Below are 19,389 nucleotides of genomic sequence, written 5' to 3'. Positions count from 1 at the left end.
GTGCCACAGGGTGGCACCTCAGAGTTGGAATGTCGAATGCTTGTTGCTATTAATAGATTTACTACCTGACGTGTTATGGCTGTTATCAGACACTGCTTATTAACCCCTTCGCTGCTGCGGCAATTCCGCCGCAGCGCTGAGAGGGGGGGGGGCCGAGCGGCGCTCGCATGCTCGTGACGGAGCCGCTCCGTCATGAGCCGCGGTTGCGCTGTGCTCATGATGGAGCGGTTCCGTCATGGCCCCGCCCGCTCAATAGAACGCGCCGCGCAGGCACGGCGGCAGGGCCATGACGGAACCGCTCCGTCATGAGCACAGCGCAACCGCGGCTCATGACGGAGCGGCTCCGTCATGAGCATGCAAGGGGTTAACATGCCACAGCTTTACTTTTCTATATGTATTGTTTTTGTTTCAGTTGCTCATCACTGAGGTGAACGGTTGTGAGAGATTGCTTCCTGTGACGCCATGAGTGTGGAGGTAGGAGGCCAAAGGATGACTGGTATCACTTTCACCACCTCATGATTTTGTTGAAAAGACACCACAGCTCCTGTTGGATTACATTATACTTTGTGATATCTTTATCCGACTGTGTGCCTCACAAATGCCAATGTGGCATCATCGTGTATTGCTATCATTCTTGAGCTATTCGCGACTATGAACTCCATTAGTAAACATTTGAGCCGGAACTATAGAGCTCTATCAGATATTGAAGTCTATTAACAAGAATCATTCAGACCCTGAAATATCCCATTCACTATTGCAATGGGAATATATTTTCTCAGGACATGAAATGGGTGTGATTTGCACTTTAGTATATCTTCCACTTGAGTGGTTGATAGATAATCACAGCAATTTATACAAATGACCATTTGATAGTAAACTGCAGAAACAAGACATTAATAGAGCTGCCAGTCAGTCAGAATATCTTTATTCGATTTGCAAAAGCAATCATAAAAGTACATTAGTAGAGCTGTCATTACCTCCTCAAGCTGAACACAAATCAATTTCCGACAAATGAACCCACCCCCGCGCAAACTCACAATGTGAAAAATGAGAATAAAGGGCAGCAGACAAAATCTTTGTCTGTCAGGACCTGGAACAAAATCCACAGGCCAATTGTGGCATCTGCCCTGCCCTAAAGCACACACCCATGCATACCAGCAATAGACACGGCTGCACAGCCATGACCATATATGGACACCAGAGCAGACCTCTGACAGTTTCCACCCTCAGCATTATCAGTGCACTTGTTTACTTAGAACTGCTGGTTGGAGATGCCAAAGTAACTAGTATTGGCTTCAGGCACATTCTGTCTTGAGAGTGGATTTAGAGAACTGCCGTATTATCATATTACTTCAAGAAATGCTGTAACTCGTTCCCACCAGCAAAAGGCTTGAGGTAACAAGGTGCATACAAATGTATTACAACGTGCAATACCATTGCTACTTTTTTGTGCTATATATCCTAGCAGTAATCTTATTCATGCACCTGGGAGTTACTGATCGACAGATGGGCACGGCCAAACAAAAACGTGTAGAGCATTGCACACAAGAGGGAAAAATCCTGACGCGCAATCATGACCGTGAGGAAGATGGAACCCAATGGAATGTGGTGCAGAACAGTGGCAACTGCCTAGGACATGTTGAACATAGAAGTGCACAGTACGTAAAAAGCATTGCAGCATCACAGTATTGCTGATAGATGCAGGGGCGTAGCTAGAGCTTGTGGCGCCCGGGGCTATCCCTCAGATTGGCGCCCCTTGGGGGAGGGGGGTGCTGGGGAAAAAGGACGGTGAGCACTTGAAAGATGTCCAGGAGACACGTAGTATTGTTGCTAATAGTTACCTCGATCATGCAAGTTACATGCACATACATGACACGATCAAAGGCTACACAGTTGAATACACCGGTGACTGGCAGTACAAAAGAGAACACACAGACTGCATGATCTATCTGGGGATTCAGAAAAACCACATGTGACATCCATCAGAGAGCTGTGTGAACAATTACCCCTCAGCACAATGCAAACATGCACATACATGACACTGTTCAGGGATCCATCATCTACAGCTGACATTACATGGCCATACATCATGGTCCCCCCATTAAAACAGTGGGGACCTGCACAAACGTGATGTGCTCTGGGGACCCAAAACCAACTTAACAGTGTCAAAGCCTGTGATTCTTTACCTTTCAAAAACAGCAAATTAATTATTCACAGGGAATGACTCACTGTGTGCCCTTAGAACTAAACACAGCACAAAGGGGTCAGTCAGCTCCACCTTGCCAACACAGACTGGATACACAGCCCATTCTGGTGGCTCAAAGGCAACAACCAGGGGTCGTGCCCTCGTCGCTTAAAGATTTACACCAAGAAAGTGAAACGAATATGTCTGAATAACTTCTGGGAGGAATGTTCTTTCCTCCCCCCAATAATCTTAGAAATCGTTCCAAATTATTCAATTCCGAGCACAAACTTTATTTAATGGAACTTTAAAACCTTTGGGTTCTAAAAAGGCACTCATGAAATATTTCGATTTGTTCACTTTGTGCAAAGAAAGTCTGACTCACTCTGAGGATGTTGATGATTCACCTTCTCCAAAAACACTGTTAAAGTGTGGAGGTTAAATGGAACATCCTTAACACAATTTGACCGAAAATTTGGCAAAAAGCCAAAAGTCCTACCGGTAGTTTTGAAAATCAAAGTTTGCAATTTTACAGGGCCTATAAAATTCAAACTATATACAACACCTTCTTGACATCTACATTACACAACCTCGCATTCACTGGAGTTTGAGATATTGGCATTGTAAATGACAATGCCTTTTATTTATATTTTGGGTTTTATAACAAAAATAAAAGGCATTGTGCTTTACAATACTAATAGCTTAAACTTGCGTGAATGCGAGACCTATTGCATTGCAAATGCTTGTTTTATTTTGTGATAATGCTATGTGTGCCCTAAGTGGCTATGGGTATGCCCAGAAGTGGGTCTCTTGCTCACTGTGCCACTGGATTCAAGCTACCTTGGCTGATGAGGGGTGATACCCTGAAATCAGTCCCAGGATGCTTGTTTCCGGTCCAGGGAGGACCTGGCTTGTCAGTTCGGGCTGGATTGTTCCCATGAGGAACAGGGTCAAGACTGATTTGCATATGGCTGAGGCCAAACTGGGATGACATGGCGCACAAAATAACGATGGATTAAACCCAGATTTGTGATTGGGGTGAGTGTTTGAAAAGTTTCAACACTCCACCCATCAGTTTATTCTGTGATGCTGGGAGGTCAGTGGCAGCTTTATTTTCTGATCACAATGTGTGCGTTCTGCAAGCACCCCTTCTCATGAAGAAACAGTCCGACAGAAGAGCATCATTGCATACATATTACATGTGGGACTCACATATCACTGTAAAACCCACTAAAAAGGAGAGATGGAAACATGGACAACACATCTCCATTCTTAGTGTATTCTTGAAATATTTGTAACACTGAGATTGCTGCCATGTAAAAAAAAACATTCATTGGACAAATAATGAATCATTATTTCCGTGCGGTCTAAGCACTTACATATGCAGGCTTTAGCTGCTGCTGTCAATCAAAGCCTTTCTGCATCCCGCCTTTGTTTCCAGTGAAATATAAAGTAAGACATTTAGTGACATTCTGGGTTCTTCAGGGCCGGAATCCATCAATCAGGAGGCAAGTGCTGGCCAGACTACTTTTATAGCGTCAGGAGCTGCTTTGCACTCAATATGCAGCATTCTTGATCCCATTTGATTTAATCCGTTTGAGAAAGAAGGTTTTTAGAGCTGCTTTAGAGAGGAGACAGAAGGGGTCCTGGTTAACCTCTGCAGGCAGAAGGATTCGGGATCCTGCACCAATAACGAGAACAGTTTCATCTCTTAGACTTCCAAGGGCTTGTGGCGAACCTCGGGTCCTGGATGAAACTCCAGACACTGTTGACGCATCTATTCCAAGCCTAGTTGGAGAGAAATCAGAACTGTCCGAAGACAGAAGAGGGAGGCCTGGACCAACAACGGTCGGAGCGACTACGAGGAGGCTGGGCGGCGGCCGCGGAACTGGAGGCCCGTTGCGGCCGCCTTAATTTATTTGGGACATTGTATTCAAAAGACTTCGTGCCCCAAATAAATTATTAAGGCGGCCGCGGTCACAATGGGCCTCCAGTGCTGCGGCCGCCTCAAAAATGGCGCTGCCTGGGGCGGTACGGCCCCCCCCCCCCCACGGCCCCCCCATGGCTACGCCACTGGATAGATGGTGGCACATTATTCCCCAGAGGCAGCCGCTGCAGGAAAGAGCGGTATGGTGTGGGGTAGCTTTCGAGAGACGACCACGAGGGAAAATTAATTATTTATTTGATTTTCCCTTGTGGTCGTCTCTCGACCCCCCCCCCTCCTCCCCCCATAGCTGGCCCAACAGCCTCACCGCTCTTACCTGCAGCGGCCATGGCTGCCCAGGGGAAAGGGGATTCTCAGCAAGCCCCAAAAGAAATATAAGGGGAGGGGAATTTACGTCACAAAATGATGTGAACCCATTGCAGACTTGTATTGGGCGTTATATTCTAACGCAAATCCTGATTTGCTGTGGAAAGTCGCCTAAAGTAAGGCAAAATAGCACTAAGCACTACTTTTTTTTACTTTTGTGTCAAGAGGGCATTCCATGGGCACTCCTATGAAACCACCCAGGGGTTGTAATGCAAAGCCCAAACCACTAGAAAACTAAATGATGTAGACAGGATTTTGGGCCAAAATTGTACGGTGTCCCAAGGCATGTGTAAGTTTTGAGAACAATTTAGTTTTTTTTAAACGTTTCATCCTTCGCTTGTGGGCTATACTCTACAGCACACATGTAAAGAGGGAAAAGTAATGAACTGTCAAAGCATAGGTATTGTACTAGAATGCTATAGTTACAGTGCAAAAACCTCTGCCCGACATCACATACATACCCTTGCATTATGGTGCAAGAGTGTGTGCACTGGCGCAGGGCAGCAAAACGTGCACCAGCACAGGCGGATGAGAAAAACAGCACCATATCTTAGCTTTGGACGCTGTGTTGTGTCAATTTTAATTACATTTCCCCCTGAGAGTACATCAGAGTTCGCATTCATAACTCGAATAACCCAACAATGACAAAGCCAATAGGTCTGGCCTTGATATTTGGTACATAAAATAGTGGCACAAAGGACAATAAATACTGAATTCAAAAAATGAATAACAATACAGGCATACTTAGAGAACATACATGTAGAGACATTATACAGGCATGAATGTCCTGCAGTGGAGATGACTTCCTGGTGTTTCGTTTAGCTGTACATCCTACATTGTTTATTTCGATACACCTCCATTTCTGGGATGGATAAAACTGTTTTTCCACAGGGAGAGCATGACTCAGAGGGGAGTGGGGACATTGGGGGATATTTTATAAGTAAAAGATGAATACAGTCACACTCAATTATGTACTGCTTATATGATGCGGTCAATATCTGCACTGTTGCTTCCAGGGCCGGTTCTAGGATTTTTTTGGGCCCTGGGCCGAAGGGGAATGTGCGAGACTCCTCTAATTTGCATATACTTGACACATTCAGGGCGGTCTGCATCTCAATAGATGGCCCTGAAGCTGCAGCCCCTCCCTCTCAGTCACTTACAAGCACCTCTTAAAAGTTATTAAAGGGCTGAAGGTGGGAAGGTTGCTTATCTCCAGAGAGACTGCCTGTGAGCTAAACAGCCGGGCAATAGTCTTCCTGCCGTGCCTCTGCGTGGGTGGGGGGAGGAGGCCTAATTGCAGAACAAAACTGAGGAATGTGCCTTTATGCAACTGGAACTGCCTGCCACCCCGGGTTCGCCTCGCTACCTCATAGCAGTGAGGCCAGGAGAGGAGGCCCCCTAAGGTGGTGCACTTGCAGGGTGGCACTTTTCATGCTGTGCCCTGACTGTGTCGCATTGGTGTGAGGCCCCAAGTTGGACAGCTGACTTGTGGGGCCCTGGGCAGCGGTCCACACTGCCCATGCCCAGCTCCTGCCCTAGCTACTTCTGAAGAGTTTGTACATCAGTATATCACATGTGATACATTGAATGACAATAACTTTGCATTCCTGAGAAGCTGGTGACCGAAGAGGTTCAACAGTCCCCAGGTGCACATCCTGTGAAAGCGGGCCCGTAGGCCCATGTTGTTCCAATTACATTCAAAGTAAAGATTTTTTTATCCATTTTATCCTTTTTATTTCTTGTCTTGATCATCTTTATTGCGACAATATTGTCATAAAAGAAATTCCAATACATACAAATCAATACATTGCCATAAAAACTACCATCAGAGGAAATCATTTGAGCTATAAAAAACACAGTGCCATAAAATCATTAAAAAAACTATCAATTAAAACATGTTCATCATGGGACCCTGCACTTATAGTATTTTCAATCAGACTCCCCAGAACTATATACATGCGTCTACCCGCTCCCACTAGGCTGAGCATTCAGATAGTTCCGTCTCATGCACCACATTGCTGCTAGAAATTTAGATACAGCAAATACAATTGGGGGAAGAGATCAGTCTTTAGTATTCGAAAGGCTGTCTAATCCCCAAGTTTTTACAGATCGGGACTATCCACTTGTTTCTTGGGATCTGATAAGCAGGGCAGAAAAATACAACATGCAATTCATTTTCTAACTCCGCCGAGCATCCAGACAATTTTTTGGGGAAGGGGGAGACCATTTACTTGTGAGGGATCTGATTGGCAGAGAGCCATGTCTCCATTGGAGATAACATTTCCTAAGACCAGGGGGACTAATGTCATTCAGAACAGGCTCTAATTTATAATGGTCCTTGTTCATTAAAAAGGTGTTGATCAAGGTTCCTAATTTAGGATTAGACAGGCGGGCAGATAGATTGTGTTCGAAATACAGGTTAGCCAGCTGCTTTCATTTTAATCCACTATTGACCATTTGAATCCAATTTAAACAAAATGAGGAATTGATATTTAAATCTTCTGTGTCTATTATCAACATGGTGATTTCAGGATATAAAATCCACAGTTACTAGTTCCTTCATCCTATTAACTCAATGCATTTCAAAAAGACTCTCTTCTTCAGGGGTAACTACAATATGAAAGTATTTTGAAAATGTCCTATTAGAATTAACACCACGTAATGTATTAGCTACCAGTAATCAACAGATGTGTGTTTGCCATCCAGTTACCCACATAATATGATACGCAAAGGGAGCAACAATCTGTTCCATTTTGACAGGATTTTTCGACATTTTGTCTACCCCTTTTTTGGTGTGAAGGTATACCACGTTGCGGAAGACTTCTGGGTTTAAGCAGTGCAGCACCTGTCACCACGCCTTGTTGGTGACAGACCCGCATTTGGTTTGCCTCTGGTGCCTGGACTGCGGGGAAATGGCACCGAAGGCTTTGAGAGAGCGGTCCCTAAAGCTGCTTGCGGCCGGGCTGGTGACACTGCGTCGCTCGACTCCTCAGAGGTCTCAGTTCAGGTCAAGAGGAAGGTCCCAGCACTGCTCCAGGAGTCCCAAGTCCTCTTCGTCCCATTCAAAATCATCATGACATTCAGGTAAGAAGCGCAAGAAACACAAGAAGTCGAAGCGTGCTTCGACTTCTTCCCGTCCGTCCGTTGGCCGACACGACAAAGGTTCCCCGGCGTTCAAGGCCTCGTTCTACGGGGAAATGGGCCTGGGTCAGCTTCGCGCTTCCCTGATTTTTCAGGAGCTGGAGCTATTTCTGCCCAACTAAGAGAATTTTATGAGGCCATGCAACTCATGTTTGGGCGGCCTGACCTCTCCAGCGTGCCTTCAGGCCCCATGGGGTCAGAGGGGACTCCATCAGGTTCCGCACGCTCCACTGGGTAGCGCGCGGTGGCTCCGGGGACGATGCCCCCACATGGGTCCAGACTGGCGTTGGTTGTACCATTGCGACCTTCCATGACACTGGCCCGACGCGATGCTCCTCACGCCACCTACCGATGACATCAGCCCCATTCTGATACCCAATGAACCAGAGTCGGTTCTGCGTCGACTGACTCCGAGCCCGTCGTTGACAGGCTATACAGGTCCTAGGTTATTTCCTAAGCCTTATTCTGAAGAGTTAGGATTGAGAAGATTGGGAGGGGTCACTGGACCCTTTAGAAGATCAGCATAAAGAAGAAATGGACTGGTATGAGGAATTGGGTGAAACCACTGAACTGGATACTTCTCCAGATACGGCATGCTTTCTCCCCCTACCATGGCTACAGAGAAGGGAGTATCTTATGCTATGGTGGTGCGAAGGGCAGTTGAGTTCCTTGGCCTTCATCTTCCTTCAGTTGCAGTCAAGCCTAACATCTTGATGGAGGTACTCCAGCCAGGAGTTTTCTCCTCGGGACCCTTACTTCTGTTTAATGAAGCTCTCACGGACGTCCTTCTGGGAACCTAGTTTAAGCTCAGTACAGGGGCTCCTGTGAATAGGACTATTGACCACCATCACCGCCCTGCTCTGGTTGACCCAAACACCCTCACTACCTACCCTACCCCATAGAGCTTGGTAATCCAGGCATCTACATCCCAAGGCACAGTCCTTTATGCTCCCCCAGATAGGGAATCCAAGAAGCTAGATTGTTGGGGCCCAAAAACTGCATGCTTATATGACTGTTATTCCCACACTTTGTGGGAAATGGTTGCGCAATTGCTGCCACAGGTCCCGGAGTAAGCCCGGGCCACCCTTTCCCAAGCTGTATCAGATGGGAAAGATACAGCAAAGTAAGTCATCCGGTGTGATCTTGACACAACCGACTCGCTGGGCAAAGTGATTTAATCAATGGTGGCTGGCAGACGCCATGCCTGGCTCAGAACATCTGGATTTTTGAGGGATGTCCAGTCCTCTCTGATGGACATGCCCTTTGATGGCACCTCTCTATTTGGATACAAATTAGACACAGTGCTGGAGCGCTTTATGGACTCATGGTCTATGGACAAGTACTTGGGCCTCTCCGTGAATGCACGTCACCAGAATGACTTTTACCCCTTTCGTGGCTACGGAAGGAGCTTTCAGTCCCGCCAACCATACACCAGCCACTGAGCCACACAACTTCAGCAACCCCTGCATGGGCGCAGTTTGTTCTGACCATGTGGGTCGGGCAGCAAGAGGTTGGGTCAGACCACCACACCCCCCGGCAGCTTGAGGCTCCAAACCCTCCTACTCTTGCCCCCCAGACCATGAGTGTCCAGTTGGTGGCAGTATCAGCCATCACTTCATCACTGGTAGACCAACCCATTGGACAGCTGGGTCCACCAGATAGTCCAAAGAGGTTACTCGCTCTGCCTCAAGACCAACCCTCCCTCTATTCTTCCATCCTACGACCAGATGATGGAGGATCATTTAATTTTACTCTGGCAGGAAGTCATGACTCTCTTGGCCAAGGGAGCCATGGAGAGGGTTCCAGAGCCAGAAGTACACTGTGTTGCTATTCCTGCTAGTGTCTGGTCCCAAAAAAGGACAAGGGCCATTTTCCTATTCTAGACCTACGAGCCCTCAACTACTTCCTCAAAAAGAAAAAATCCAAGATGCTCACACTAGCTCAGGTCCTGGCTGCCCTGGAATTGTGAGAATGGATGGTAATGTTGGACTTCCAGGATGCCTATTTCCACATTCCCATCCTGCCTGCCCATCAGCACTACCTGCGGTTTATGGTAGGCCACAAGCATTTTCAGTTCACCATGCTCCCTTTTGGCCTTACCAGCGCCCCTCTCGTGTTTACCAAGGTGAAGGCAGTGGCCGCAGCTCATCTGTGCTGATCAGGGTGCCAGTCTTCCCCTATCTCGACGACTGGTTGCTGAAGGCAGACTCACCCCAGGTTGTCGTCTCTCACCTCCATAGTATGGTGAACCTTCTGCATTCACTGGGGTTCACTATCAACAAGCCAAAGTTACACCCTTTCATCTGAGCCTGTCTGGATACAGTACAGTTTCAGATTTATCCTCCCTAATGGTTAGTCCAGGATATTCAGGCTGTGATACTGATGTTTCAGCCTCTAGCCGGGATTTCGGTGAGAATGACTCTGAGGCTGCTGGGCCTCTTGGCCTCCCGAATCCTGCTAGTCACACACGCCAAATGGTATATGGGGGCTCTGCAGGGGGACCAGAAGTTCCAATGGGTTCAGCAGAATCTCTCCGACATGGTCCAGGTTTCGAGGGAACTGCACAAGACCTCCAGTGGTGGCCGATGAACTGCAATTGGGTCAGAGGCAGACCCTTCTCCCATCCCCTACCTGATCTCACAGCAGTGACAGATGCGTCATTCCTGGGTTGGGGCAGCCTTCCGGGAGAGGTAAAAATCGAAAGACTCTGGTCTCTGGCAGAATCTGGACTCCACATCAACATGCTGGAGCTCCATGCGATACAACTGGCATTGAAAAACTTTCTACCCTAAATCAAGGGAAGGCTAGTGCAGGTGTTCATGGACAACACCACTGCCATCTGGTACTGCAACAAATAGTGCAGAGTAGGCTTGTGGACCCTCTGTCTAGAGGCCCTGTATCTCTGAACATGGCTGTAACAGCAGGGCATATCCCCGGTGGTTCAATACGTGCCAGGTTCCCTGAACACCAGGGTGGACAAACTCAGTCATCAGTGACGTCTCCATTCGGAGGTGGCTCAAGGTCTCTTTCAGCAGTGAGAAGAGCCCTGGTGAGACTTTTTCGCCTCTGCAGAGAGCACGTAATGTCAGCAGTTTTGTGTGCTGGAGTTTCCAAGGTGGCTCTCACTCAGAGACACGTTTCATCTCGAGTGGATCTTAGGCTTCCTGTTCGCCTTTTTGCCCATACCACTCCTGCCCAGAGTTCTCAAGAAGATCAGGAATGACCGGGCCCAAGTCATCCTTGTGGCTCCGGACTGGGCACAGAGAGTCTGGTATCCAGAGCTTCTACAAATGAGCATCGTTCCTCCGATCAGGCTGCCCCTTCGGGAGGAATTTCTGTCATAGCAGCAGGGGAGGGTCCTTCACCTAAATCTGTCAATTCTGCTCCTTCTTGCACAGAGATTGAGTGGAGGCAGTTGATAGCTTTTGACCTTCCTCCTGAAGTCTGCAATGTTATTCTGGCAGTCAGGTATCCATTCCTCCAGCTGCTCACCACCAAAACAGCCTTCTTAGTGGCAAATACCTCTGCCAGGAAGGAGAATGAGCTGCAGTCTTTATTGTCCAAGCCCCCCTTTCTGACGATATTCCCTGACAAATTGGTGCTTTGCGCTAGGGCCTCTTTCCTTTCAAAGTGGTAACTCCATTTCATGTGGGATCATCTGTCACCTTCCCCACTTTCTAAAGTTCCTCCACATTAGCAGGATCGACTCCACTGCCTGCTTGTCATTCTACCTTGACTGCACAAAAAAGTTCTGGGTGGGTGACCAACTCTTCAAGGGGTATGCTGGAGCGAAGAAAGGTTGTGCAGTGCAGAAGAGGACCATCACCACTAAGGCTGCTACCACTGCTTTGCAATGTGAAGCCCCAGTCCTGGACAGCTGTCAGGCAACAATGTGGGCATCCCTGCACACATTCACCTAACATTACTGCTAGAATAGTCAAGTCCGCAGGGACGGCCATTTTGGCCAATCAGTCCTGGCAAACTAACACATTGGACAGCTGGGTCCTCCAGATAGTATAAATGGGCTACTCCTGCAGGACTTTCTAGTGTAAATTTGTCCGCAATCCCTCCTACGGGGATGGCATTGCTTAGGTATCTATTCAAAGGAAAGGATTCTGCGGCTAGATGTCTCTATCAGATGGGCAAGTTACTTACCTTCAGTAACACCTTATCTGGTAGAGACATGATTTAGCTACAGATTTCTTATCTACCTACCCATCCTCCCCGTGCTGCAGACATGTTTGTAGGGTCCTGGTTGTTCCATTTCAGGGCCATAGATTCTTAAAAATACACCAATTTGAGTACTCTTTATGGCTCCACGTTTCTGCAGTGGAAAGTCATGAAAAGTAACTGACATCAGCTCACCGAGGTGCTGCCTATATGGGTGACACGGATATCACTTTCAGTGCTGATGACGCCGACAGCGTCATATGAAGCAGACCGATGTCACCTTCAGGGGGCAGGGATTGCTCGAAGAAAACTCTTCTGGATCCAGTCAGATGCCTGGGAAATTCAAAGGTAAGGAATCTGTGGCTAGATTATGTCTCTACCAGATAAGATGTTATCCAAGGTAAGTAACTTGCCCATTGTGTAAATATATCTGATTATGCAATCCTCAATTAATTGCAATATTTTGAACGACGTTTCTCCAGCAGTGCATAATTATGATATTGAAAGTCAACAAGGAGTTTCAGGACTATATAAAAGCACGAGGCCACAGAGTGATTGTCTTTTTTAGGTCATAGAAGTCCAGTGTAAATTTAAATACCTGTATTTAATTTGTCATACTACAGAGCCATCCTTCATATGCAATACACATAAATAAAAAGAGATATCAAAATAAAATATATCTGTCTCTACACAAACACCCTAAGGAAGGTATATGATCTGCTTATAAAATCATATCAAAATATTAAAGGTAATATTTCTTAACAAAATGCTACTGTAAAAATGCAGTCATTGAGGCTTGCAGCCATGCTCTTTGATATTAAAAGGCAGGAAGTATTGTCTTCATAATATAGTGCAGCCATTGCTTTCCATGTTTACCCCCCAGGCATGAGGAGTGTATTTCCAGACGGACCCTGGTGTATTAGTTTGGAAACAAGGGGATGACAGGAAGAGTGGTAGTGCACTGCGTTCAGGGAGCATGAAGATTGGCCGGCCGGCTCCGGCCGGCCAAACCATCATGTGCATTGAAGCTATCTCCAACGCAGCTGAGTTGCTGGGTTGGAGATAGCAGGCACAAACTCCCAGTCTGCCTGTGAGTGCAAATCGAGGGTGCTCAGGCCAATCCTGAGGCTGCTCTAATAAATGAGAGCAACTTCAGGATTGGCCCCAGGACAGACTGAGAGCCTGTGCCTGCAAGAAGAGGAGCAGAAGAGCGCAACGTAGCAGGCTGCAGGTAAGTTGTTTTGTTTTGTCCACCCACGACCCCCGCCTCCCTGCCACTTGCCCACGACACTGGCTGCTACTGAACAAACGAGGCAAGGAGAAAAATGTAAGCCAGTTGGCTCATGCTATCACCAGTGGAACCCTTGATCTGGCAATCTGTCCACTATTGGGCCACCGGGTCATAGTGACAATCACCCCACCTTAGTTAATGCGGGGCAACCATCGCTAGATTGTCCTTCAAGGAAATCTCTAATTGGTCCCCTCGTGAAGGGAGAAAACTGATTTGCGTCAGGGCCATTCGTTTTTTGCTTTCATCATCAACCTCCTGCTTCGGGGGCTTGTTTCTGCAAAACAAAAAGCATTGCAGAGTGGGACCTGCAAACATGGCGCCCAATCGGCAACGTTCACCACCTTTAATACAACTATTAAAACTTCTATTGCAGTGAAGCTTTAGACTTTACCACGGGAAAGTCAAGAATATGCTCTAAATGAGCTCATAAGTCATTTGGAGACTCTCTCTGGGCACATCTGCAATAATTTGCATTTCATTGCATTCGACAGTGTAACTGTGTGCATTTTTCTCAACGATGAGCACAATTCCATGGTTTCAAAATCTATTAGAATAGACCCTTTTTAAATCTCTCACTTCAGAAATGAATGTTAATCTCTTATATGAATTGAAAAAAAATATTGCATTGTATTTTAAGTGTAAGCTGGAACAGAACATTTTACTTTACTTTACAAAACATATTTATGCAAGTTTAATAAAATAACAAAACTGCCTTTAAAGCGGCACTAAACCAAACAATAAAAAGAACACTTATACTGTCAATTTATGTCAAATGATTTAAAAAAAGATTAGGTTTCCAGTGTTCTGCTTTACAGTACAACATAAGTCACTTGAATTAGTGTTCACTAGGTAAAACTATGCTCCACCCTTACATGTTATTAAAATGGTGGTTACTACAGCAACATCTTAAGTTATCAAGGCAATGTTGAGTTAATTAACTAAGATGTACAAAAAGCATTTTCATTCCTAACATAACATAACCTACAAGCCCTTCGATCATTTCCTAAATCAAACTAGTCAAGATCACACTCAGTGTCTGAAATTCCAAATGATCAAGATAGAAAAGTTCTTCCACAAATCCTCATGGGTTCATCCAATATCTAATTCCCATTGTCATTTTACAGAGAGAGTGATTCTCACTTGACGGCTTTTATTATAGCCTTATAGCCCATAGCTGAGGGCTATACCAGTTGTTAAAGGAACCGAGTCTACTTATAGGCACGAGTGGCAGGCGAGGGTCTTGAATGAGGGAGAGGGCCTTTAACAACCGATATATCCAGAGGTAGAAGTCTATAAGGTTATTAGAACATATCACTTACTAGGTTAGAATGTTCTACATTTCAAAAGGGAGAATCATGAAGACAAACATTGGAATGTTGGAGCTCTGGGCTTATACCAGCAATTATAAGCCTTGATCTACTCCATTCTCTTCAATGGGACTCTCAGTATTCCAATGTTCTAAATTATGTTATGTTATGTTATGTTATGTTATGTTATGTTATATTATGTTATGCTATGGTGTAGGTGCTGATATTGACACTCTGTATCCATGGCAGAACCAACCCTATTCTGTCGGAGGTCAGGTACCTTCACATCTCGGTCTCTAGAGTTTCATCGTAGACAGGAGTCTGATTTGTGGTTGCTTGAGGGGATGATCAGGAGTGTGGGTGTGCCCTTGATCATGTAACGCTGGTAGATGCAGGATTAGGACTTGTGTCTGACCACACAACTAACAACCATTCCAAAGCCAATAGGTCTCGCCTTTGAGGCCTATCAGCTTTGCCATATGCGTGTAGCTACACTGCACAGCACCCTTGATGCTGTGCAGCATTGCTAAAGATTTGTTTTTAAAGTCTTTGATGCAGGGCGCATGCCTCATTTTGAAAGTGCACACAGCACCCATTCATGCACAACGGTCACTTTATTTGTATTTTTAGCTACTGATCTCAATCAGGTCAATAATTTAAAAAGAAAAGGAAACGAGAAAAAAGGGTTTTTTAAGCGGTGGAGGGAACAGAAGTAACGGGGAGAAGCAACACGGCCACCGAGGCAACCCTGGAGAGGACACTCGGGGATAAGTGCTGAAGCAACACTGGGGAGGGTAGGAGGCACAGAAGTAACACAGAGAGAGCATGAGGAGCTGGAAGCTACAAGAGGGTGTGGTTAATCAGCAACGGGTGAGCTAGAAGTAGGGGTGGGTGGGGGTCACAATGTGGTAAAGCACAACATGGAGGAGGCAGGGAGAAGGAGAAATGCAATAGTGCAATACGGAGTATAGGGGAAGAGAATTATTTGAGGGAGACAGGTTAAAAACACATGTACTCTCATAGAGTGCTTACCTAAAAGAAAAAAGAAGTTCTTGAAAAGCAAGCAATGGAAGCAGTGGAGGTTAGTAATCTAAAGAGATGTAAAGAGGCAGTGCTTGGTAGCAAGGACAAACACAAGATTGGTAGCAAGGGACATGAATAATAATTAAGCAAATGAGAGTTACAAGGAAAGCCAGCCATTAGTAAGGAACGGGTGGGTTCATAGCCCCTGTACGTTCTTGAAGAGCCACAATATGTCTCGCAACAGATAGTACAAGCGCTGTCTAGCAGGCTTTGACCTGAAAAATGCCACCTGTCAAGGTTGAGGTAGCAACGGTATCCTATATAGACTAGTCTTGCCGATCAGTTCATACATAAAACAAGATGCATTTCCCTGATTGGTTTAGGAATTAGTTCGCCAAAAGAGATCCACACCCACGACAAGAAACTTAGGGGAGATTTTCAATTTTTTCAGGTAGCACACTGCAGCAGCCTCAATTGCTGTGCAGCTATGTGAAAAGGAGAGAGGAGGAAAGCTCCCGATTTACTAAAATAAGGCAATCACTTCCACTCTCACTACGGCCCATGGCACAAAGTAATGCAATGCTTCGAATTAATTTTCTATTATTTCCAGCGCTTAAGCGCCGGAAAGTAAATTGGGCAAAAAAGATTTTGCGCCGATTTGTGTCACTTTAGTGATGCAAACATGGCGCAAAATCTTAGTAAATCTCCCCCTTAGTGTGCCAACTTTTCATTCCAGGTTCTACTTTATATTCATATTGTTACATTTTAATATTTTGCTTGTCTTTCTTTTGAAGCAGTTCATGTATCTTGACATACGGCTTCTGAGGACATTCTAAAGATTACATGTTGAGAGCAGGCTGTGTCGTTAAGCACTTCACAATTTCACAACTGTGTGTTATATCTATTTTCAAATATATTTATTATTCAAATGTTGTCTAGAGCGCAGTGTGTCACAGTATTCACAAGTCTAAGTGCAGAACGTGCATATTCACTATTGCTGCACAGTGTGTCGCATCACAGGGCTCTCTTCAGTTAGCATTGAAAGTCCATGATTTTGTTGTAGGAATAGTCTAAAAGATTATGATCCAGAAATTGCCATCTTTAGCAATTTCCCGAAGTGCATGTAGCAGGGTTCAGCCATCAAAGCCATGTTAAGAATAGTAATGAAGCATGAAGACACAGGGTAAAGTGAGTAGTGGCTGGTGTCAGGGAAAAGTGGTGAGACAGCGCGGAGGCGACGACAATGTAAATGTAAATTGATACTTGTATAGCGCACTACTCACCCGCAAGGGTCTCAAGGCGCTTGTACAAATACCGCTCTGGAACCCATCCGGGCTTTCCCTGTGAGGCGTCCACTCCTGGGCACCCCCAAGGTGGAGGCCAGGCGTTATGTTATGGTATCTTAGCGTTGTGGGGGCCGTTGTGGAGATTAAGCAAGCTATTGCCCAGAGTTGCAGAGTGGGACTCCATGATTGGAATAGGCACCGAAGCGAGAATTATCAGGTCCGTGGAATTTTGAGCCCAAGACCCGCCAAGGCGGGGAATTGAACCCTGGTCCCGGGCTAGACCTCTGCATCAGGGTCTGCCGCTCTAACCATTGAGCCACACTTCTCCACTTCTCCATTTTACAATAACAGCATAATAAAAAAAACATACCTCCTACCCACTGCATCGCCGCTCTTCTGCTCCTCTGGTTCCATTGCAGTACAGGCTGAGGCTTCCAGACTCCCCTACGCCCAATCCAGACGCTGTTCCCATTCTGCTGAAAGCATGAGAGTAGAGGCAGGATTGGCCTGAGCTGACTGTATTTGCGCTCCTATGGGGCCTGGGAGGCTGTGCCAGCTGTCTCCAACTTGGCAACGCAGCTCGTGTTGGAGCTATCTCAGTGTGCATGGCAGTTTGGCCATCCTAAGACGACCCGCCAAACCCACATACATACTTGCAGCAGGGTCAATCACTCCCCCGCATGCTTTTCATCACGATGGTCCCGCCCCCAAGACTCGGCCCTGTGAAGAAAAATAAAATGATAATAAACCTGTTTTATTATCATTTTATTTTTCAAGTTTTGCATCAGCTGGTGGGGGGACAACGCTGCTCCAGCATAATAGAGGACATCACTGGTTAGTGGAACAGGTGGTACTATATTAGGGAAAAAGACTTGGGGATACTTTAGTCCAATTCTTATTTTGTAAAAGAATGAGTGGCAACCCGCAAAGCTCTGCTCAGATGCCCGCGGTCTGCTCTATTACATATCAGCACTCTGAATGCCATGGCTGCAATCCTTGAAACCACCTCCTTCCTCTTTAATCCACTACTAGGCACTCCCTGCCCCTTTATCTCACTCTTGCAGGTTCCTGCTTTCTCCTTTTGTGACGGTGTTTAAGTCTCTCTCTGCCTTTTTCCTTTCCCCTTTGTTTATCCCTTTCTTGCTCTCTGTAAATGTTTTATGGGATCAAATAACTTCTGGTCTCCAAAAATCAGTGCTGTTACGTCCCACCAGCAACCATTGGCTCAAATTAAGCACTGCTTGGGTGAGAATATAGGGAAGTGTGTACTGCAAAGTATCTGTTCTATTTGCACGCTTTTGAGATGTGAAGAGTCCCAGCATTGGCTCAACTTCCTGTGATTCTGGGCAAATCACTGAATTTCCCCGTGCCTATAAACAATGTAATCCAGTTAGAGCTATATGAAACTGGAAAAAATTAAAAATAAATATAACCCCTAAATATGCTTCAAAAGTATAGCTTAAAATACTTTGTATCAAACACTGCTCTCTGATATAGATTGTTTTTGAACCTATTCAATTAAGTTCACCTAACATTGCGCACATTTTTATGAACACAGGAAAGTACTCGCCTGCCGCATGGAAATTAGCATGATTTGTGTTATTTTAAGTTAAACACTGTCTGATATTTTGATGCTTTCCACTTTCAGGTGTATGAAAAAGAACACAGACAGCCCAAAACCACTCAAACATGGCTGCTAACTTGGTAAGAGAAAGTACAAATGACTGATAATGTATTTGAAATTAAGCTGGTGTAACTTCCATGAAAATAATCGTGCCATCCTGAGATGGTGTGATTAGAAAATGATACTTAGTCATTGCTTTAAAGTTTTAAAGTAATATCTTTGAAAACAGTGAGTGAAGATCCCTTAAAATGCTTTTGAAATTCATTAAACCATTTTCTTTGTTTATACAACAACAAAAAACAGATAAAGTATAAAGAGAAATTAAACCAATCATAGAATTGGGTCCATACCCTGTGCTCAATTGGGTTCAGAGGCAACCACATCATGGAATCAATTAAACCCTGAACCCACACCTGCTGCCACAGGTACCACCCCACCCGGAAAAAGATATGCAATTAGAGTGACCAGATGGCTGAATGTCTCCAGGGCATCACTTCTCCAATCCTGGATTTTGCTTTTACGTATCATTGTTATGAGGTGTGTTGGTCCAATTGGCTCCATTAAAACGAAAAAGACTACAACTCCCAAAATGCACTGGTATGTAAAAGCAAATACACATACCTTGATAAAAAAGAAACCAACAGGAAAGGTGAGAATTAAGGTATAAAGGCCCCACGTTTGAGCACCTACTATCACCCCAAAATTGAAGTGCACAATCTCCCTGGACCATCGGGGTATAGGACATTTGCTGTGGCATCAGACAAAACTGGAACGATACCTGCATAAAGGTCTGTCTTTAATTTCCTTATTACAGGTAACTTGTAACGCAGCTAGTCGCCTGTAATAAAGAAACAAGATGGTTACTCACCGTAATAAGCTATTACAGTTGACGTTGCCAGAAGCAAGAAGGCCCCCTGGTTCACCGACGAACTCAAGAACTCCAAGAAGACCTGCCGCACCCTCGAGAAAGCCTGGCTCTTCGACCGGACCACTGACAACATGACCGCCCTCAAACACGCGACCCGCAAGCACCACCAGCTCATCCGCACCACCA

The 19,389-nt window shown here is 45.6% G+C and overlaps 1 protein-coding gene across 1 annotated transcript in view; it reads left to right on the top strand.

Moving 5' to 3' along the window:
• The window catches only part of LOC147708711 (neuroblast differentiation-associated protein AHNAK-like), a 218,652-nt gene that overhangs the window by 152,026 nt on the left and 47,237 nt on the right, over positions 1–19,389 (top strand). Inside the window, exon 4 of the mRNA XM_086927365.1 lies at positions 18,360–18,415. Within this exon, the coding sequence (XP_086783491.1) occupies positions 18,401–18,415 (15 nt within the window). The 5' untranslated portion in view covers positions 18,360–18,400. The remainder of the gene's footprint in view (positions 1–18,359; positions 18,416–19,389) is intronic.

This window comes from Lissotriton vulgaris, chromosome 6, assembly GCF_964263255.1.
Source record: "Lissotriton vulgaris chromosome 6, aLisVul1.2, whole genome shotgun sequence".
Taxonomy (NCBI): Eukaryota; Metazoa; Chordata; class Amphibia; order Caudata; family Salamandridae; genus Lissotriton; species Lissotriton vulgaris.
The sequence above is the reverse complement of the archived record's forward strand: the minus strand, read 5'-3'. Positions and strand labels throughout refer to the sequence as shown.